The sequence below is a fragment of the Lissotriton vulgaris genome, chromosome 8 (genome assembly GCF_964263255.1).
Source record: "Lissotriton vulgaris chromosome 8, aLisVul1.2, whole genome shotgun sequence".
Lineage (NCBI taxonomy): Eukaryota > Metazoa > Chordata > Amphibia > Caudata > Salamandridae > Lissotriton > Lissotriton vulgaris.
In genome coordinates, this window is record NC_141696.1 from 108,420,260 (window position 1) to 108,443,179 (window position 22,920).

Here is a 22,920-nt window from a genome sequence, read left to right on the forward strand (position 1 = left end):
TAGACTTTTCTCCAAAGGAAATGCACGTGCCATCTGTATATGAAGCAATTATCATTGGCAGTTGTTGGATTAACTTAGGGTTGAAGTACAGTTTATGCTGAAGTCCATTGAGAGCAGCTTTGGTCTTTTGGAAAGGCAGCATAACAAATTTCAAGGCTTTCATTAGCGTCGAGTCTCTGTATGGTGCTTTCTCAGATGAGTAGTTACCAATGCCACACACTATGAAAAAGATTACAAGGGTCAGATGTTAAGCCAAATGAAGGACTTTCTACTGGCAATGTTTATTTTAATATAGAAGTGCAAAGTATGCTTCTTGAAGGTCTATAGAACCCATCCAATCCTGTTGTAAGAGCTGAAGGTTCATTTGATGGAGTGCATGAGTGGCATTTTGACTATCGTTTTAACAATTTGCTTGCTAATTTCAATTCATTTACGGGCATAAACTTTCTAAGTACCTTCTTTTGAAACAGAGTGCAATTGCAATAAGTTGCGTTTTTTATTTGGGAACTTGGGAGCTGTTCCGCTGTTTGCTTGTCTAAATGATTGTGTACTTCTTGAGGGTGCTTGTTCTGTTGTGTTGTGTTTGGTAAAGCTTTTTGGGGGAATGGCTATAGGAGAGGTATGATCCTCAAAGCACAGCGATTCTGCACAATATATTACACCCAACTATCTCTTGTGATTTTTCAAACACTAGATTGTTCGGAATGCTTCTCTCTACAAGAGTGGTGAACGTAAGAGAAGGAATTAAAGGGATCAAGGATTGGAAGGCAGCTTTACTGTTTAAGCAGACGGTTGTTGACCCTCACTCTCTTTTACAGGCTGCCTATGCTGGTAGTAATGCATTTGGTGCGCCTTTCTTATTGTGGCAACATAGAGGGGTTTGAATCCTCTGTTGTGAAGAATGGCAATCAAAGGAATTTATTTTGCTGTAATGTTTCCCTTTCTATAGAACGTTTTCCACTCACTCTACATTTGTGCATCTCCTTTTCAGGATGTGAACCCAAAGTGTAAAAATGAAAGGTTCAAAATTCTAGCAGTGCTTCAGATTTTAGTCCACAAATATAAAGGCTAGAAATGTAATGCAAGACCATTATAATGGCTAGCTGTATAGATCAGCAACAGCACTGATTACCTGATTTGCAACCATCATGACTTCATGCAAGACTTCTTAAAAGTCTTCCCTTTCTAGAGTGAGCTTCTCCATCAATTGCTGAATTCCATATGAATCTCATGTTTGCCAACCAGGGCAGTGACCACTGGCTGTCTGCATCAGCCACTAAGGTCCCACAAACTTTGCCCACAGACAGTCTGGCTTCTATTCTTTCACTACTCACTTTTAAGAAGCTACATTTTTCATTTTGTTTAAGCACTCAATGAAAGTAAACATTTTCCAGATGTCTCCCCTCGCGTGCTACTCCTCCCCGTTCCCACCCCTCCCTCACCTCTGCCGAATGGTGCTGCAAACTCAGATGTCTCTTCATCCCGTCCCCAACTCATGCACTGCTTTCCCATTTCCTGTCCATTCTGTTGCTCCACCCCACCCCATTGCTTCCCCGCCACCTCTGCCCACTCATCCGCTGAACCCCCACCAGACCACAGCCTAGGTACGCATGCAGAATACAAAATGACAACGCATCAGCGCTTATAATAATTACTGGAGATTTGTTAAAGAATTGCAAGCACTGCCTCTGAGGGACATTTGACCATCTGTTCTTTTTAGAAGCTTAGCAGCTGTTGCTTCAGCCTAGTGAGCACTCCATTTCCCAGACAGACTTTGAACATCGAGGGATAAATTTGCTACACTGCATCTAGTTGACTGGCACTTGGTTTACAGTTACACTTAGCTCAACAAGCCGCAAGAAAGTGGAGATGATGAACATTGTCCATTAAGATTACATTGGCTATAGTCTCCAAAGTGAATTCTAGTATCAACCATGCACAATGGTTTAATTGGTCTCTGTCCCAGAAGCCGCTACAATTTAAAATTTAAAAGGCCCATCCTTACTTACCCGTTAAAGCCTTTGTATGGAGTCCATCAACTGCTAGAGATAGTGCCAAGTTGTATAACCGTTTCTAATCTGCCGTCGCTAAATATTGACTGATTATTTTTAGTAGAGTAGTGAAGCAATGCCCAACGGGATGAATCAGGTTGTCAAAAGAGGATAATTGAGGGGGTAGTATGTGGACTTCAGTGGTGAATTTGAGGAGCAATACAAATTGAGCTGAAGGAAAAACTTAAATAAACTACTTCTTATACTGGACTAGATTTTCATCTGCATTAGTGGAGGTTGGACAAGGACAAAAATGTTAACCATATGGCTGACATCTGAACTTCAGAATGTTCCAGTCATCTTATTGAAGATGAGGAATATGTGAATTCTATTCAACACAGAACTACCGTTCATAAAAAAATCCCAAAACTTTAACACTACAATTCAAATCTGCTGATTAGAGTCCTTGAATAACTGATTCCCTGCTCACTCTACAGCCCAAGGGACGCGCCATGCTCAGTTCAGCCCTTCACAGCTTCTGGGCTGTGCCAATGCACCCCCACTTAGTGATAAGCATCCTGGCAGCAGACCACCTCAATTTAGAACAGACCTAGGAAAAACATCTGTTCATCCAAAATAGTGTTCATAGCAACCCCCCCTCTTTCTTTTTGATCTTTGAAGCACAAGAACATCCAGACCAAATCAAAATGGCTTCTTCAGGAAGGTCATCCGCTTGGTAAGGAATAGCCTTAAGGAGCATCGGATGATGGTGTCCACTGGGTCACCTGCAGGAGGGTCATTTCACTTTTTATTTGGAGTAAAGCACTGAGCATTATACATGTTCTTTTGGGCCAGATTCATTCGATAAAATGGAAATATTCTAAAGCTTTCACCTGCACTATCATTCAGTTTAGTAAACTTTATACATGAATAAAATAAATAGCAACAAAAGACAAATTTAGACTGTCAAAATCAAGGCAATGCAAGCATACAGATCTAGTATCACCAACACACATTTGCCTCCATAAATGCTAGGATGAACATTTTATTAGAACACTCACTCCTACTGTAGGTAGTAAGTTAGTTTAGCTGAAATCAAATAATTATTTGGACAGTTTGCAAAAATAACATGGCTCCAAGTAACATGATCCAAACATGTAACACAAACACCAACATTAGAAATTATTGCAAGAAAGGATTTAATTTGAAATTATGTCCCCAAAATGGTTTCTTATAAGACTAACGTTAACTATTTTAATATTTTAATTTGTGTTAAACAATCTATCCAAATTTTGTGGTTTTATTGTACGAGTAACTTACTTTCGGTAAGTATATATCTGGTAGAGACGTTGCCTAGGCGCACATTCCTTAACTTAGAATATCCCCAGGCGTCAGACTGGATCCCAATTCTTTTTTTGCTGCAGCACCTCCGCAAGCCGGGGGACGGCGCCACATGACCGTGCCATGACTTAGTCCACGGACGTGACGTCAGGGCGATCATATAAGTCCCTCCCGGCCCGCTGACGCCCGAGAAGAATCTCCTGATGAAGGTGAACAACGTGGATCCACCAACAAAATTGTGAAAGTATGGGAACAGTATGCGAAGGATGAAAAATCCATATATAAAGAAAGGGGATGATTCAAACCACCATCATAGGACACAGTATCAGACACGGTCTACATATAAGTGGAGTAAAAGCAGAGCAAGCTCTGAGAAAGAACCTTGCAAAGCGTAGCGTGGACCCTCCCCAAAGGCTGAGTGTGAGAAGTTGGCCTGATATGCAGTGCTCACTATTCTAGTGATCACTATGCATCAGTCCAAACGACCCTTATGGTGATTGGTTGTAAGTCAACCTTAGACCAGCTATCCTAGTAGCGTGGATACGAGCAGTCTTCGGGCTAAACTCTAGAGGGCGTGTTAAGCCAGCTGTTATACCATCACATACCCCTTGAACACCAAGTGAAAGGACACCACACAAGTGTTATGAAAATAAACAGTGTATTTATTAGAATCACAACAGCCCTGTGCTCTTTATGAGGACAGGGTACTAAGCACACAACAAAACTCTTAGGAAAATACTTCAAGTGCACAATCTACACAAATGCCCGAGGGCACGGAAAGTTTAGTGGTCTCGGGCGGACCCGATAAGGCAAGTCGGAAGCGATAGGGACTCGGGACCCTTAAATAAGGAGGCTATGCGGGCACCAAAATGCCGAAGTTACCTAGCCCAAGGGCTGCGGCTGCACAAGTCTTTATAGACGTCGGGAGTCCTCGCTGACGAGCCAGGAGCCGGAAGGAAGGAGTTGCTGGCCGGCGACCAGTGGAGATAGTTCGTAAAGATCCAAGCCTGGATCAGAGATGGATGACACCTGAAAGCAGAGGGGACCAAGTTCGTAACTACTAGCCAGTAGTCAAAGGGTACCAGGAGGGCACCGGATGATCGTCACCTCGACTAGGTGAGTGGGCGACGCTAGACTCTGCAGTCTCACGGACCAGGAGGCGTTGTCGGCGACCAGGATGGAGGTGCGAGCTGTCCCACGAAGGTTGATGCTGTCGGCGTCGCTGGGCCCAGGATTGGGGCAACAAGCCTTGGCAAATTCAGGGCCACGTGGTGGGCCTAAGATGGCGTCGTGAGTGGACCAGGAGGGTCCGGGGTGCTCCTCTTTCAGAAGGGAGCATAGGCCAGTCTGGAGCAACCAGACCAGCAGTGTTGGTTGTCGGGCGTCGTCAAGGTCACAAGCCAGCGGCTAGTGACCAGACAACGTGATGAGCGGCAAAAGCAGAAGGGCCCCACGCAGATCGTGGAGATGCTGGGAGGCTGCACTTCGGTGCTGGAGCTGCTCAGGGTCGGGGCTTCTCGGACCCCAAAGCACTCACCAGAGGATCCCTCGGCGGTCGTGCTGGTTTAAGAAATCGTGCAGGTTCTGAAGATGGCTGGTCCCTCGAGGTCTCGTCGCACCCACAGATCTCAGCTGAGCTGACGATGTGGGTAGAGGTCAGAGGTGCCAGGGAAGCCGGTTCTCGTCGAGCTGGGCAGTCGGATTCCTGAGGAAGGACTTGCAGCAAACCGCAGAGTTCTTAGATGGTGCCTGCGGATGCAGGGTGACTACTCCTTAGCCACAAGGGAAAAATCTTGAGAAGAGTCGAGAGTTCCTTTCGTAGAAAGTATTTTTGATTCAAAGATGATCTAATTTGGAAGGGTCCCCGCTCCTGCCTTTATCCTAAAGAAAGGGGTGGGTACGTGACTAGGTCCTGCCCTAAGGGTGGGACCAGAAAGGGGGGTGGTTACACCCCTCTCCCAGGCCGGACTTTCCCCAGGTCAGGGGCTGGTGTGCCCCTGGAACTGGTTCTAGCCGGCAGATGCGTAGTGAGCACCGGGGTGCCACTCCGCAGTCACCTTCCTGTAAAGCCCTGCCTACCCAGGATACACAAAACCCTGTCTGGGATGGTGCGAGCACCGCCCCGGACAAGAAACCCTTTGTCCAAGCTCTCCTCGCTGGAAGGACTCCCAGCAGCAGGAGGTCAGACTCTTGTCTGTGGTGGCAGCATCCATTTTGTGGAGCTGAGGCTTCAGTTAACTTTAACCGGGGTTCACAGTTACGGACATGTCGTGTCCCTCTAGAAGGGTGGAATGCTAACCCCATCGCCAGCATTGGTGAGGGGTCAGTATCCCGATTCGTATGACCCCTTACTCGACATGTCTTGATAACGCGATACCGAAGTTATCGATATGGTACGCGTTATCATGGAACAGCCATTGGGTCTTGGTTCCGCAAGCCGCAACCGGGCTCGGCTCGTGCCAGAGCCCAATTCACACGATTCCACGCACTCTGCCTTCAGGATTGTCAAGGCCTGCCATAGGAGTGACTGATAGGAATTCGGGTGTCCATTTTAGGGTTAGATATAGGTATACTATATCTAAAGCAAAGGGCGAGTACGCCACCTTGCCCCTGCTGTCGTGCAGCCAGTTGTGTCAGATTTTGATGGCCATCCAGGGGTGGCATAATACATGCTTCAGCCCCTGGTAGGCCCTGGGTACACCGATGCCCTGAGTTACAGGGTCTGACAAGGTGGCCCAGTTCCAATTGGGTAATGCACCGAAGGTACACATGTCAATTTAGCGAGAGAACAGCCAGGCTGTGGGTCTGATTGGCAGGCCCATAGCCAGAGAAAGTCGTAAACCAGTGAAACAAAAGCAAAAAATCTGGGTGATCATAGGATTGCAGACCCTACTCTCCTACACTGAGTAACAAGGAGAATAGCTCCACAAAGGTAGACTTATTACCAACGTAGAACTGTGCCGGCCAACAAGGATGGAACACAGGAAGAACAATCTGAGAGAAGGTATGAAAAGAATAGCACTTCCCCTATAGTAATGAAAGGCCGAAACACAACCCAGCAGATCTCCAAAGAAGACTATAGAGGAGACAAGAGCCGTAATGTAATGTAATGTAATGTAATGTAATGTAATGTAGTAGTACTTGTATAGCGCACGAATCGGCCCATGAGGGTATCTAGGCGCTTGTACGCATACCACTGTGGAACCCTTCCTGGCTTTTCCCTGTGAGGTGCCCACTCCTGGGCACCCCCAAGGTGAAGCCAGGCATCCTAGCGTTGTTGTGGCCGTTGTGGAGATTAAGCAAGCTACTGCCCAGAGTTGCAGAGTGGGACCCATGATTAGAATAGGCACGAGGCGAGAATTATCAGGTCCGAGGAAATTAAGCCCAAGACCCGCCGAGGCGGGAATTGAACCCTGGTCCCGGGCTAGACCTCTGCATCAGGGTCTGCCGCTCTAACCATTGAGCCACACTTCTCAAGTTAATGGAGAAGGCAACCGAAGAAGAAGAAGAATCTCCTGATGAAGGTGAATAAAAAAAAAAAAAGACAGTTTTACAGGAAAGAAGACACCCAGAGGGAGGCAGCCGCATATGGCAATTTTTAAAGGGGCTGCAATAACGTGAGCACCCGGGAAGAAAACCATTTGCAATGTGAAGAAGCCCACCTGGCAAGGTCCTCGCAGAAAGGGGAGCATGGGTCGGCGTTAAGGAATCTGCAGCTAGACAACGTCTCTGCCAGATACATCGTTACCGAAGGTAAGTAACTCGTACATCTGATAGACATTTAGCCGCAGACTCCTTAACTTAGAATAGATACCAAAGCTAAACCCCAAGGGGGCGGTGGGTCTGCGACAGATCAGCAGAAAGTGCCCAACACACTGAGCCGCCAACAGAGTGACAGACTATGGGGAAGGTTGTGGCGGAGCAGCAAGACAGCAACCCAAGTAGCTCGGAAGAGCAAAAGACAACGGGAGACAAGGTACCACAAAACTGCCAGAATGGCGAGATACCATGGCCGTGTGAGTTAGAGATGTAGAAACTGCATTAGCCATATCCCATAACAGAAGAGAGAGAGAGAGAGAGACCACAACGAAGGGAGGTAGAAGGAATGCTCACAGAGCTCAATAGCGCACTAAGTTGATACCAACCAAAGCAAGAGGACAGCATGGAGAGATATAACCAGAGCCTACCACGCTAGTCCAGGCAAGGGAGGCCAGAGGTAGCATTCAGGAAGCGAAGGGCAAAAGGCAGGAACTGAGCAACATCTCAGAAGTTCAGGCGGTGTTCGCCCAGACACCACATGCAGATAAGGTGTGGGTCAGACGCGGTCATTTGCTGTGAACAGGAGGTACGCGTTTTAAAGTCCGAAGGCATCACACACTGTTCCAGACGCGAAGCGTCAAAGGGGGCCTGCGGAAAAGAAGGAAACTGACGTCAGCGCGCCGGGAGGGACTTCTATGCAACAGAACTGTTCCCGCGGAAAATTAGGCTAATCTATAATAATAAAATGCACAACAAGCATTTGCAATGTAATAGGTGTCGCATTTATGAGACTTTGAGCTATTGACATTGCAAATAACAATGCCTTTTATTTTTGTTTTAGTTTTTAAAACATAAAAGGCCTTGTCATTCACAATGGCAATAGCTTAAACTCATGTAAATGCGAGACCTTGCAAATGCTTATTTTACATTACGTTTTAGCAACCGTGTCTGGTGGACTGAGATGATCAATTGTGTGATCTTTGTACGGTAGCTATTACTTCCGTCTTGACTAATGTCACTAAAACCAACTCTAATATTAATCAGCAGCTCCTGGCAATTTTCACTAAACATGAAACTCCTGCCTGCATACCCACGCCCACTGAGATAAACATCAGCAAGCAGCCAGCAGCATTTCAGCACAGAGGCATATCAAATAACACTAAATCTCTGCTCCCTTATACAACCGATTCAGAAAAGGGGGTGGTGATGAACAGAGTGTCTGAATTAAGCAGACCACTCTTACCCAGTCCAAAGATCAGGGCTTGATCCATCACCGTTATTTATCTCACTGCACCATCCCAGCTTGTTTTGTCCACCATAAGCGTGGAAGGGTATACTCAGATGTGAGTCCCTTGCTCATTGCACCATCAGGATTCAAGCAAGTCGGGCCGAAGACGGCTGAAATGCCAGAAACCGGTCCCCGGAAGCTTGTTTCCTTCCCAGTATAAGAATTGGCTTGGTAGTTTGGTCTGCCCTGTTCCCATGATGCGCTGGGCCAGGGACAGACTAATTTGCATATAGCCAGGTTCTGAGCTGGGATGGTGCAGTGAGCTAAAAAACGGTGATGGATCAAGCCCTGATCTGTTGACTGGGTATGAGTGTTCTGTTTAATTCAGATACTCTGTCCATCACCACCCCCTTTTCTGAACCCTTATACAACCAGCACCATTCACATTACACACACCAGTGACTGCTGTACATAGGGACATTACATCACAGAACAGGGTAGTTCATTTATCCACACGACTGCACGAGTGGTAAAGCGATGAGCTGTAGAGGGACTGTGACGGAGACGGGAAAAACAGTCCTAGCTTGCAGTATAGAAGGGGGGGGGGGGGGGGGGGGGGGGGTACACCCAGGACAGTTTTTACACCTACGTGTGAAGCGCCGGCTCTGCATCCCCAGGGGCAATTGCTGCCTCCCAGACCTGCTAATTCCATTAGGGAGAAGAGTCTCACCCAGTTACCAAATGCTCTCGCTGCTGTAATTGTGCTCACACAGGGTGCACGAGCTAAAACTCACATGAAAGGATTTCCCGCCCCCACCCCACTCGTGCAAAAGAAAACCCCCGGAACCACCCAAAAATAGTATCCTGTTGGGAGGGGCTTCGTCTCACATGGCAATAGAAGGCACCCCTATAACCAGCTGCACATCCCTTTTCAAGGTGATGTCACTGGACGACCGTGCTCGCGTTGCTCATTTGCCATATTGGATAGGAAATACGAGCTTCCTTACAGTGTTTGGACAATCGCTGGGTGCCATTTTGGAACGGGAAAAAGAGTGCCACATAAACTCCAATTTTGTGGGTGCAATCTTGGAACAGGAAGTGTTTTTAAATTTACTATAGTGGCGGGACTCGACTGAAGCGCGAGCGTGTCCCCATAACCCCTAAATGAACGTTACCCAGGGCTGTTGTGCTGTATGACAGTGACGTCACTATGCAAGCCGACCAAGGCTACTGAAGTCTACATTCATAGAGCGTGTTGCCGGAAAGCAATAGGTAAGTTGTCATGTGTAGCATTTGGCGTCATGTGTAGCATTTGGCATCACGTGTAAACGTAACTGAGCGGCGGTGTAAACAACACTTAGTATATCCGTTTTTTAGTCTTCAGATATCATCACCTACTTAGGCCTTCATCCTTAATATTCTTATTCAGGTGCCACTGCCAAGTTTTCATTATACCTACATGTGCGCGCGGGAAACTTTAATTGCTCCTGCCAATCTATTATCTGTGTCATTGCGTGTGAGGACTATTTTCAGTGAGCCCATATGTAGTCAATGGCAGCGCAGGGCTCCCGTCAGGAGAAGGAAGCCCCGCAGGTGCTGCAGACCGCCGCCGGAAAAAAGACAGGGAAGCGAGGCAGCTGTTCCGGGGGCTCCCATGTGCCAGGGAGAGCCCCGCCAGAGGAGAAGTGCTGCCGTCCCCAGAAGCGTGGAGTCCCCTACGCCAGAGCCCGGTGAGTCAGGGCTAGGCAGGGGACATGGGCGTCTGACTGCTTTCGCTCCTCGAGGGAGCGGATCGTGTGGGTGGTGTCCGAGTGAGGCACCACGTCCGAGCGGCCCCGGATGTCAGTGGGCCACTCCAACATGCCCCATGGCTTGTAGGGCTCCCGTGGGGGTAGAGAGCCCTGGGGAGGGCCCATAAGTCAAGAGAGGAGTGCTCCACACCACCATGTTTCTCCGAGGTCCAGCAGAAATGCCTCGGAGAAACGCCCCGTCATTTTCAGACTGGGGGCGTGTTTTTCTTTCTCTCCTCTTCCCATTGGCTGGAATGTAAAATTCCAGCCATTGGGAAGAGGAGAGAAAGAAACTAAAAAACACATCCCTCAATCCCAAAAAGGGGCTTAAATGGAAAGACACCAGTCTTCTCCAATGGCTGGCCTCCGTTTAGGAAGCCAGCCAATGGAGAAGAGGGGCGGGTTCAAGCCCCACTCTGAAAAATATAAGATCTCCGCAGCGAGACTGCGCAAGCGCAGCCTACACAGGCCGAGACCTAAAAAGCCTTCACTGGCTTCCGGTAAAAAAACAAATTCTTTTTAAAACCTTATGCTTGGTCCACAAACACATGTATGGAAATGGTCCAAATTATTGGTCTTAAAAGGTAAGATGGTATCAGCCTCGAAGAGAACTCCAATCTAGTAATGAGTCACGACTGACGCCCCTGAGAGTACAAACCTCTGGAAATGGAGGTTACGCGTTCTCTTTTCTCGCCCCCGCCTCATGGAATAAAATGTCTCTCAATCTCCGCATCATCCCTGAACACAGCTGTTATCGCAAGAAGCTAAAGACCTGGCTTTTTACAAATTCAACCACCTGTTTCTCTTGTCAGAGCCGCCTGCAAGCGTCATGAGACTCCCCGGATGCGATTTGTGCGCAATACAAATGTCCTTGACTTGAGACCCCCAGTTGCCTGCAATTACCCTTTTGTGAGAGAACCGCCTCAACGTGAAACAGCACGTGGCAGTTTTCTGACAGGCAGCCTTAAAACATAGCACAGCCTTAAAACATAGCACACCCCTCCATGGAGGGATTCCAACACAGAACAGACACAGGCTGCGAGACTGGCACTGTTCGCTGGTCCGCAGGCCCCTTTGTGGTATTTCTTCTGTTCCTAGTGGCAGTAAGCGCTTTATAAATTTTACAATACATTACAAAAACCCAGAATGGAAAGGATTTCTCGGAAGTCTGCTACTAGACAGGACCAAATTGAAAATCCTTTTTGCCATTCACAAAACTAAGTGAAACAGTGTGTGTTTTTATTTTTATTTAGTGCTTTGTGTCTCCCTTCTGTTGTTCCCAGGCGCTTTTGCTGTTTCTACTTTTCAAATGAGCCCGGTTACTGTCAAAATACAGCCCCTGCCACACCCGGCCAGCCGCTTTGCACGTTATCCTAGAACAGATTTTTATGCGACAAACTTGACGGGGTGGGTGTTGTTGGGGTGTGTGTGTTTATACAAGTTTAAAAAGATAAACTAAAAGCCTGTATTTGTGTAAAGGCTGTCTGTGGTGTAGGACATGTGCCGCCAGCAAGTGTGATCCTTGCCATGCTTGCACTGTTACTTTGGGAACCTCAGAGCGGCCTGGACCGTTGTTACGGTTAGTGTGGTGGGGGCGTGAGAATCTTCTGCGCTGCTGTCTAGGTGACTCTGCTGCAGGCAGGCTGGAGCGAGGGCGGGAGAGGGCTGGCGCCTTTGTTCTCATTGTGGGGGGCTGTGAATGGTCTCAGGGGTTGAGGGGGCTGGGCATGTCTTCATTCAGTCTTACAGAAACAGCTGCTGCCCACCGAATACCAATTCCCAACCAGCCCTATGTGGGGAGGAGGGCTGTGCAGGCTTGGGGTGAGTTCACAGATGGGAGCAGGAGAACATCCTGTCTGAGTCAAGACATCAAGCCATGGTTGCCGGGTGGGGATGGAGTGTGGGTCTGTGGGGTTGCGCACTGCGCACATGGGGCTGACTGTGCACTATGGATATCTTTGCACCTTTTGTAGCCCTTTGGAAAGTGGCACTCCCATTTGACTTTATTTAAACTCTAATAAGACATTATTTTATTTATTTATTTACTTCTTAAGCGCAACTGCCACCCAAAGGGTATCCTGGCGCTGGTTTTATCTTTAACACATGCTGGTTAAACATACCTTTGCACAACCTTTCCGGAGCCAGTCAGGAGCATCGATCAGCCGCTCCGCAAAAAAAAAAACTCAAGAAAATTGAAACAAACTCACCGCCGGATGTCCCATTGCGGCCACAGTCCTGCCGCAGGTATGTGTGACCGTGAGCTGCCTCTGTTGCTGTGGCTTACACGCTTGTCTAAGAGCATTAGACTCAGTACGCATGCACATCTCCTGGCCTGCGAGATCCCTGTGAGGAGCGGGCGCCATCACAAAGCAGCGTCCCGCTAGTGTTGCACACACAAGCCCACGAGTGATGACCGAACAACAAGGCCGCGAAAACCCTGCGAGGAGCGTACACCATCAAAAGAGACACCGTACTCCTGCATATCTCCTGTCCGAGAGTGCACATCTTCTATCCTGAAAAGCCCACAGACGCTGTAAGCGTGCACATGTCCTGTCCCCCTTCCGAACCAAAGTCGACAGCAATATTATCTCGCCAAGGAGGGAACGCAAGCGCTGCATCGCTAGGCGAGACATAAAAACTGGTTAAGTTATTGTCAGAAAGAAAGAGGGCCTTGTAGACTTTATGTTCACATTAATTCTTTTTATCAGATTTGTAAAATTCAGATTGATAAATACACAGACCAAGAAAAACCAATAGTGCTTTTGTGACCCCAAGTGAAATGGAACCATAAAACAAACAGTGAAAAGCATGTAATGTGTGCAGCTTGGTTTCCACAATTTTTTTTATAAAGGAGACCAAAGATTAAATTATTAATGATTCTAGCTTCTGTGTACAATAATCAGCTGTTAAACTGATTCGGTTTAAAATACAGTTAACGGTGTTACGACCCTTTTACAGTGTGCAGGGTCTCCTAATGACCAAGGGATATGGGGACAATCAGATGGCGATGGTTCAGTCTTCTGAAACAGTGAAATAAGTGACACAGGTAAAGTGAGAGGAAAAGGGAATACTCACATGGGAGCCCAGTCGGGTGTCCCGTATGAGAGACAAACTGGTGGGCTGACAAACGGTCTTAATCATAGGTTGCTCAATCGTGGTAGATGGCAGAAGTACATTACCCCCACTTAGTGTAGTAGTGATGGAGCAGATTCTTCGATTTAATTGAACGGCCGCAGCACCAATCGTGCTACGGGGACAGCATTACTGTTTGGAATGAATCTGTCAGTTCGAACTGCTCCGGTCGTCTGCCTGGTTACAATGACCAGGAGGGACTCATATGACCTCGCTTACGTCACGTCCAGGGGGGCGTTGTGTGGCGCCGTCTCCCGGCGCACAGAGGTGCTGCTGCAAAAAATGTCCAAATCCAGTCCGACGCCTGGGGATATTATAAGTTAAGGAATCTGCGGCAGGATGTCTATCAGATTTGTTTAATTAGGCACTCTCAACCAGGCCTTTTCACAAGGAACCTGATCATCAAGGGAGAGAGAACAATATACTGAAAAGGAACAGTTAAACATTAGGGCAAACACAAAATAACATGCTTAGCAAACTAGACAACCATGAAGAACATTCATTCCAATACTCCAGAAAATGACGCCACCATTCACCAACCATTGCCTTGAACATGGCTGAAAGCTCTTTCCGTAAAAAGGCAAATAATTTATCATCGCTTACCTTCCTTAGTTAAAAAATTTGTCAGGGTGTCATTCAAACATAGATGATCAATGTTCTCCACAATAAAGCGCAGAATGGAGGCCAGCACTGCCTAAATGAGCAGACAAAGTAGGAAGAGTGTTTAACTGAAACTCAATGTATACACTTCCACTAAGTGAAAGAGTAAAATGATGAATACAAACTAATTTCACGGACATTGTAGTATTGAGCAACTAGATGTTAATACAAGAACCACAGCTATATACTAACCCTTTGTTGTACCTATACAAAAGCAAAACTAGGTGTCTGCAACACCTTCTCAATTCATACTGCATCCAAATGTTGTGCGGGGCTCTATCAGGGAAAGAACAGTGATTGGACATTTGGTGAGCCCTGCTAATAATCAGGAAGAAATGCCTATCTACACAAATTTCTTAAACCGCTAAATCTAAAAGGCTAGTAGCATAAGAGCGCAGGCAGCTTTCTCGCAAGTTAATTGTTGTGAGCGAGGGGTAGCAGGAGGTAAGCCCGCAAGTGGTGCAGGCGCTTGGAAGAGCAGTCTACTCATTTCATACTCATGCTTGTGGCGCGCCTGTGGGCGATCCCGCAAGGTGGATGACGCCAGATCCACAAGTGTGTGCTTGAAAATGAACAGAGGGCCGGCTAAAGGCCCTCTTATGCAGCGCATGCGCACTGCGTAGGCGGGACCTAAAAAGCACTGCCTCGGTCTTCGCTGCATTTTTTGGGAAACAGCCTTCAGACTCAAGCTCAAAACCATCTTGTTTGACACAGATCTGAGTGATAAGTAACTTGCTCTCTTCCTTCCTCCCTTTGGTCTAGTCGCTAGCAACGGGACACCTCTCCCGAGGTAGCTGTGCTCTCTACAGATGGCCTGAATTGGATTGAGGGACACTGATTGCAAGTCACTTTGAAATGGTGTACTATGAACATGTTAATTTAGAAGTATTTTGTAAAAAATATGGTTTAATAGTTGCATGTTTTACTCTCAGGTTAAGTGCTAATGAGAATGGTTTGCCCCAAGGAAACTAATGATTGGTTAACCGTGAGTTGCCAATATTTTAGAAACCGACATATCTGAAAATACAAAAAGTATTTGTCCCAAGTGTGCACAATAAAGTGAATCAATAAAAAGACATGAATCACAAAAGAAAAACTCTGCTATATTCTGTTTGCATTCAATTTTTCATTTAAAGACAGTACTGGTTAAATGACGTAGGGATTAAAGTAAAGAAATTCAACACCAAAAGGTTACTTTCAATATAAATATTAAACTAAAATTCACCTGAATATTGAAGCCAAGTTCCTGGATTTCCATAGGCCCTGTATTGCTCATTGTAGAGTAATACAGGAGAAGTGAAATGACCTACAACAAAACAAATATGTAAACTTTAAACTTAAAACGCCAAGTGGTCATCATTACTTTCGGAAAAGGAAAACATTGATCCTGTTAGAATGGTTTCCCCCATAATTTGCTAAATTCACTGTGTAACCAAAATCCCTAATCTAAAATAGTCTACTCCTTGTACAAAGTTGCTTTGCCAGGTGTAACTAAGTATACTTACCTAAAGCAATAGCACTTGACTAAGAAACAAAACCCATACACAGTTTGAGCAGAGGTAGGTGGATAGATGGCACCAATGAAGGATGCAGTCAGTACTTAAGTGTTCCTGACACTGTATCGCTCATTACCACTAATATGTTTTCCAATCTCTAGTTCTTTGTAGCTTATGGTGGAGAGGTCATTCTTGTAGGATGATCCAATATAATGAAGTGCATTGGGGACTATGTAGATGCATGAAGGTATTCCAATAGCCTCAGTGGTAAACTGCAACAGATGGTAAAGATGAAACCTTCCTCTGTGACATGACAGATAAGGTCAATGATGACTGGGAACACCTTTAAACTTAATTTCAGTGATTGACCCAATGAGACTTTCCATGTTTGCGAATTTTGGGCAACATGCAACGAAGGCCTGGGGGATAGTAGAGTTTCACAAAGCACATAAGCTGCAGACAGTATGATAAAGGGGTGCAATTCTTAGTTTAGAAAACCTGAAGAACAAAGGAACTGAAGGATTGGAGGCTTGAAAGAGGTGTGTGCATTGTGTTTGTGATAGAGTGGAGGAAGCTGCCTTAAGTTATAATGGGGAGTGTCTTTTCATAAAGATATTCTACACATTCCAGGAACATCAGGCTTTTAAGCCAAAAATACTTATGCTCAATTAAGTCACATTCTGGTTATTCAAAGAACATCCGATGAGGACAATAGTAATATGGAAGAGGTAAGATTTACTGGGTGTGTAGGTAGAACCCGCATTTATTGCTCCTTCCTCAGCAATGGACAGCAACCAATGAAAGACATTTTGCCAACACCCATGTGATTTTATCAATTATGCAGACTGTAAATCTCACACTTAACGTGCTTTCTAATGTATGGGTAGATAAATTAGGTGTTTTAGAGTAACATAGTGAGAAATATGCACTCCATTGCATCCTGAACAGCTAAACCTAGGACTTTTTATTGGTGCAGACCCTGTGTTTGTCCTCTGCAACCAAAACTACTTTCATTGCTTTGAACAGGAATTATAAAGGTATTTCATGCCAATTTTCCAAGTCTTGTTTTGAGGCTATACTGTGTGAGGTGTTTAGTTCTGAAATTAAATATGGCAGTCTTGCAATACTGTAGCATCCATTTGTCTGAGAAAATATTCTCCCATTGTTCTACAGAGAAAAAAAGTATTCCACCAACCTGATACAGTATTTTTCTGGAATTGGATTGGCACTTTCAGGAGCTACCGATCACTCAACCTTCTGGGTTGCTGCTGTGATGCTCCCCTCTCCCAACACCCATCACCACTCATGATTTTCTAATGTATTTATCTTTCTGCAGGTGATAGATTTAAGAGGGGCAAGATAATTGCCTATGAGACATTAAACACGTAACCTTTTGTGATTTGGCACCCAAGTCATCAATGGAATGAGTTACCACCTTTCGGCTTACTCCTGTCTCCACCCCAAAACAAAGTAGCAATGACTTGGTTGAAGGCATTCTTCATCTAAAGTCGGTATGACTAATTTGTGGGTTTGCAAATGGTTTGAAAATCCTGGACAATGTAAGGGCCTCGCTCTTGAAAAGTTACAGGAGGAGCTATTCTAAATTATACCTGTGTCCACCATAAACGACTGTTGCCTGGCTATTAATGCAGTAGCACTGGTGACAATGTTTTTCTCAACATTTTTCTTTGTCCATTTTTTCTTTTATTCAAGGTGCCCCTAAACTACAGCTCAAATACTTTCTGGATACTTTATCTCACTCGAAACTGGGGATACCTCAAAATGTTACGGTCACCAAGATTGCTTTTCAGGGTTGGTCACATTTGATTCTTTTCAACGGATTCCTTGTTAGTGGTAGGTTTAAAGGCTTTTGTGAGAGGAGTGTGGCTGCATCTTGGTGTAGCTCCACCTAGTGAAGCCATCTCTCTCCCATAAAAATATGGTAATGCCCAGAATCGGGGGATCCATTTTCCCCCTTGAAACTGATCTGTTTGCGTACATCTGAAGTGAACTTGGACATTACTTAAAAGCTCACTGGTGCAATCTACCTAAGAAAAACAGTTTATCTAATTCTCACATAAGACATTCATGTTCACTGGGAACCATTAGGAAGCCTGAAGCTTCACATTTCTTTCTGTATTATACCTAGTTCCCATCTCGAACTATTCACACAATAAAAAATAAAAATTCCAGCCACATTAGTGAACAGCTCCAACAACTCAAACAATAGCTTTAGCCTCTTCGGCACATCAAAATTAGCCTTCTTCCTGAGGATTCTGCAGGGCACAACTTGCGCATCAGAATCTGCACCCGATTCTGGAGGAAACTATAGTATTCTTTAGATAAGGAGTCGTATTCACAGGAGGCATGACTATCTTACAAGGTAAATAGCTCTTGTCTCATTCTCCAGATAGCCTCAATTTAATTTAATTTTAGTTCAAGGTTACTGCGCAGTGTTCAAAATGCTCTCCATTAGATCTGTGTCTCCAATATGGCAACTCACAGATACAGATTGTGAGAAAGTGGCTCTATATACACTGGACCAGAATAAGGTACAGTGTGTATAGAGTCGAGAAACCCCAGAGGTATAACAGAGGTTAAAGCCAGGTGTGACCTTACTCTCTAAAGTGGTAGCTTGGTCGAGGGATTGGTGTCAGTACAACGCGTTGTGTTACAACGCATTCCGTTACAACGCAGATTTTACAACGCGGGATCCATTACAACGGATGTCATTACAATGCATGGCATTACATCGCAGATGCTAATACAACGCATGGCATTACATCGTAAGTATAGGTAAGTATACCTTTTTTTTTAAATGTTTAGATTATTGTAATTAATTTTTTTTAAATAATTTAATTAAAAGACATTTAAAAATTGTCATTAATTTAATTTAATAAAATAATATCTATTTAATAAATGTAATTTTAATAAAAATTGTAATTAATTTAATAAAAAAAAGTAATTAGTTTAATGTACATATTTTTTATAATGAAATTAAATTAAATTAAAAATATTAAATTTAATTTAATTAAAACATGTAATTAATGTAAAATAATTAATTTAATGTATTAAATATATTTTAAAATGGTAAATATAATTTAATTATCCCTAAACCCAAACCCTGCCCTAAAACCTAAAAACACCCCTGTACCCCAAAACCCAAACCCTGCCCTAAAACCTAAAAACACCCCTGTACCCCAAAACCCAAACCCTACCCTAAAACCTAAAAACACCCCTGTACCCCAAAACCCAAACCCTGCCCTAAAACCTAAAAACACCCCTGTACCCCAAAACCCAAACCCTACCCTAAAACCTAAAAAACACCCCTGTACCCCAAAACCCAAACCCTGCCCTAAAACCTAACACCCCTGTACCCCAAAACCCAAACCCTGCCCTAAAAACACCCCTGTACCCCAAAACCCAAACCCTGCCCTAAAACCTAAAAACACCCCTGTACCCCAAAACCCAAACCCTGCCCTAAAACCTAAAAACACCCCTGTACCCCACAACCCAAACCCTGCCCTAAAACCTAAAAACACCCCTGTACCCCAAAACCCAAACTCTGCCCTAAAACCTAAAAACACCCCTGTACCCCAAAACCCAAACCCTGCCCTAAAACCTATAAATACCCAAACACCCCAAAACATATACCTCAGTACCCCAAAACATATACTCCTATACTCATATTTAAAAAATCACTTAAATTAATATATTTAATTTATAATATTTAAAAACAAAAATAAATATTTTTTTAATATTAATAATAATTAAATCAATTAAATAATATTAAATAAAATTTTTAAAAAATTAAATACTTACCAATACTTACGATGTAATAGTATGCGTTGTAATAGCATCTGCGATGTAATGCCATGCATTGTAATGACATCCGATGTAATGGATCCTGCGTTGTAAAATCTGCGTTGTAACGGAATGCTACGTAAAAGTTGCGTTGTAGGAGTAACATACCTTGGTCGAGCAGTAAGGCAGTACCAGTGGACAGTGTAAAGCATTTGTTGCACACACTCAGCCTGCAAAAGGTTTCACACACTCAACAGTGCCCACGGGAGTATTTCATTTAAATTAAGCATTTCCATAACGTTATTTGCTTTTCTTGTGCCCAATATCGGCGTGTTAGCCTTTGTGTTGTGTTTTTACCGATTGCCATTTGGTTGTACCTTCAGCCCGTCCCTCCCCCCACGCTCCCGCCTCCCAGCCGCCCCGCCCACCCACTGGCTATCTTCACCGTCCGGTCCGACATTTCCCTGTGACCAGCTTGTCTCCAGACGCAGCGGTTGCTCCCCCTTGCCTCCTGCAGCTTCTGGTATCGTAGCGCTGCTCTTCTCCACAAGCGCCTCGCACTACTGTTCTTTCATTTATTGATTGTGCCGAGTGTCTAACTTTGCTGACTCTTGACCCGTAATTGGTGCCTGTGTGCTCAACAGTGCCCACGGGAGTATTTCATTTAAATTAAGCATTTCCATAACGTTATTTGCTTTTCTTGTGCCCAATATCGGCGTGTTAGCCTTTGTGTTGTGTTTTTACCGATTGCCATTTGGTTGTGCCTTCAGCCCGTCCCTCCCCCTACGCTCCCGCCTCCCAGCCGCCCCGCCCACGCTCTGCCCCCCTCCATCCTCCATTAATGACAGCTGGACAATCGCGCAGCGGTCGCGCCCCAGTTGCGCCGAAGGTGCGCCAAAGGTAAGCCCGTCTACGCCCGTCCGCGCCAAGCCCGTGCCCAGCGCCAGACCCCCTGGCCCCCGTACCAGCCACCCCACCCGCTTTACATACGCCGCCTCCACCCTCTTAGCCCTTAACCCCGGTCGACTTCCCACCTGCGCCCAAGCCGCCCCTGGACACACCCATAGACCCTTCACATGCAACTCCTGCAAGTTCGACGGCACCAAGACCAACTCCTCATCCACTAACACCAAACAGAGACCTGACACCAATCACCTAAAATGCATCCTACTCAACACCCGCTCGGTCCACAGACACGCCATCGACCTCTGGAATCTACTAGACACCATCTCTCCGGACGTCGCCTTCCTAACTGAAACATGGATGAACGCCTCCTCAGCCCCAGACATCACCATTGCCTACCCGGAAGGCTACAAGATCATCCGAAAAGACCGCACCAAGCAAACAGGAGGAGGCATCGCTATCGTCCATGAGAACTCCATCCGCATCTCAACCAGCTCAGACGTCAACCTCGCTAGCGCCGAACACCTTCACTTCCAGATCCACACCGACCCCAAGACCACACTCAGAGGCACCCTCCTCTACAGGCCACCAGGACCCCGTGCACAATTCAGTGAACCATCTCTGACTATCACCCCACACGCCCTCCCCTCCGAGGACTACATTCTATTGGGAGACCTCAATTTTCACCTGGAAAAAAACAACGACTGCAACACCACCACCCTTCTGGACAATCTCGCCAACCTCGGACTCAAACAACTTGTCAATACCCCCACTCACTACGCAGGTCACACACTCGACCCTATCTTCACCTCTAGCAAACATATCTCCTTCAGTCACACCACAGCTCTCCATTGGACGGACCACAGCTGCGTTCACTTTATCTACAAAAAGACCACAACCCACAACCATCCTCAACCTACTCTGCGAAGAAACTGGAACAAAATCACCATCGACCAGATCTCATCGCTTCTTCAAAACCCCCTGCCCACTCTTCGAACCCCAACCAAGCAGCCATTAACCTCACTCAATGGCTAACCAACAGCGCCAACAACCTAGCACCCCTGAAAAAACATATAAAACTAGGCAACAAAAACGCCCCCTGGTTCAACGATCTTAAAAAATCCAAGAAACTCTGTCGCTCCCTTGAGAAAGCATGGAAAAAAGACCCAAACACCACCACCAAGGACGCCTTCAAATACGCCACCCGCATACACCACCAACTGATCCGGACTGCCAAGAAAGCCGCTTTCAAAGACTGACTGGACTACAACGCCCACAACAGCAAGGAATTATTCAACATCAAAGAGTTTACCAACCCCGCTGCCAACTCCAACAACATCACTCCCTCTCAAGCCCTTTGCGACTCCCTAGCTTCGTTCTTCCACGACAAAATCGCAGACATCCACAACAGCTTCGACAACCAACCCGGAGACCAACCCACCCAACCATCTGCCGTACCTTCACCCCCCTTGAACATCCTCAACGACTGGAACCCAATCTCCACTGAGGACACCATCCGCCTGATGAACTCCATCCACTCAGGATCCCCCTCAGACCCATGCCCTCACCACATCTTCAACAAAGCAGATTCCATCATAGCACCACACCTCCGAGACGTCATTAACTGCTCCCTCAACTCCGCCACCTTCCCGGAAAGTTGGAAACACGCCGAACTCAGCGCCCTTCTGAAAAAACCCACAGCTGACCCCACCGAACTCAAAAACTACCGCCCCATCTCGCTCCTCCCATTCCCGGCCAAAGTCATCGAGACAGCTGTCAACAACCAGCTCGCCGCCTTCCTCGAAACCAACAAATCCCTCGACTCCTCACAGTCCGGCTTCCGAGCCAAACACAGCACTGAGACCGCACTCATCGCAGCAACAGACGACATTCGAACTCTACTGGACAATGGAGACACAGTCGCCCTCATCCTCCTCTACCTCTCCGCAGCCTTTGACACGGTCTGTCATAGCACCCTGTTACAACGCCTCAGAAACATCGGAATCCAAGGAAAAGCACTGGAATGGATCACCTCATTCCTCGCCGGAAGAACCCAGAGAGTCCGCCTCCCACCATTTAAGTCAGAGGCCACTGAAGTCACATGCGGCGTGCCACAAGGTTCTTCACTCAGCCCCACCCTCTTCAACGTATACATGGAGCCCCCTCGCAACCATCGCACGCCAACACAACCTCAACATCATCTCCTACGCTGACCACACTCAACTGATCCTCTCACTCACCAAAGACCCTAACACCGCCAAAACCAACCTACATGAAGGAATGAAAGAAGTAGCCGAGTGGATGAAGCACAGCCGTCTGAAACTGAATTCCGACAAAACAGAAGTCCTTATCTTAGGTACCTCCCCCTCTGCCTGGGACGAATCCTGGTGGCCAGAGTCCCTTGGAAAAGCACCCACCCCAACAGACCAAGCACGAAACCTGGGCGTCATCCTGGACTCCTCACTCTCGATGACCAGACAAGTCAACGCCGTTTCATCATCGTGCTTCAACATTCTTCGCATGCTCAAAAAAACATTTCGCTGGATCCCCACCGAAACTAGAAAAACGGTCACCCACGCACTGGTTACAAGCCGCCTGGACTACGGAAACACCCTATACGCCGGTACCACCGCAAAACTTCAGAAAAAACTCCAACACATCCTGAACGCATCAGCCAGACTCATACTAGACATCCCGCGTAACTACCACATCTCTGGTCACCTGAAAAACCTCCACTGGCTCCCCGTCAACAAGAGGATAACATTCCGCCTCCTAACCCACGCACACAAAGCACTTTACGAACTTGGACCCGAATG

At 46.2% G+C, this 22,920-nt stretch overlaps 1 protein-coding gene across 1 annotated transcript in view; it reads right to left on the reverse strand.

Annotated features, from left to right (window-relative positions):
• The window catches only part of NUMA1 (nuclear mitotic apparatus protein 1), a 739,614-nt gene that overhangs the window by 570,349 nt on the left and 146,345 nt on the right, over positions 1–22,920 (reverse strand). The window contains exons 6-7 of the mRNA XM_086936049.1: positions 15,127–15,207; positions 13,845–13,935 (exon numbers count right to left, since the gene is read on the reverse strand). Of these exons, the coding sequence (XP_086792175.1) occupies positions 13,845–13,935; positions 15,127–15,207 (172 nt within the window). The remainder of the gene's footprint in view (positions 1–13,844; positions 13,936–15,126; positions 15,208–22,920) is intronic.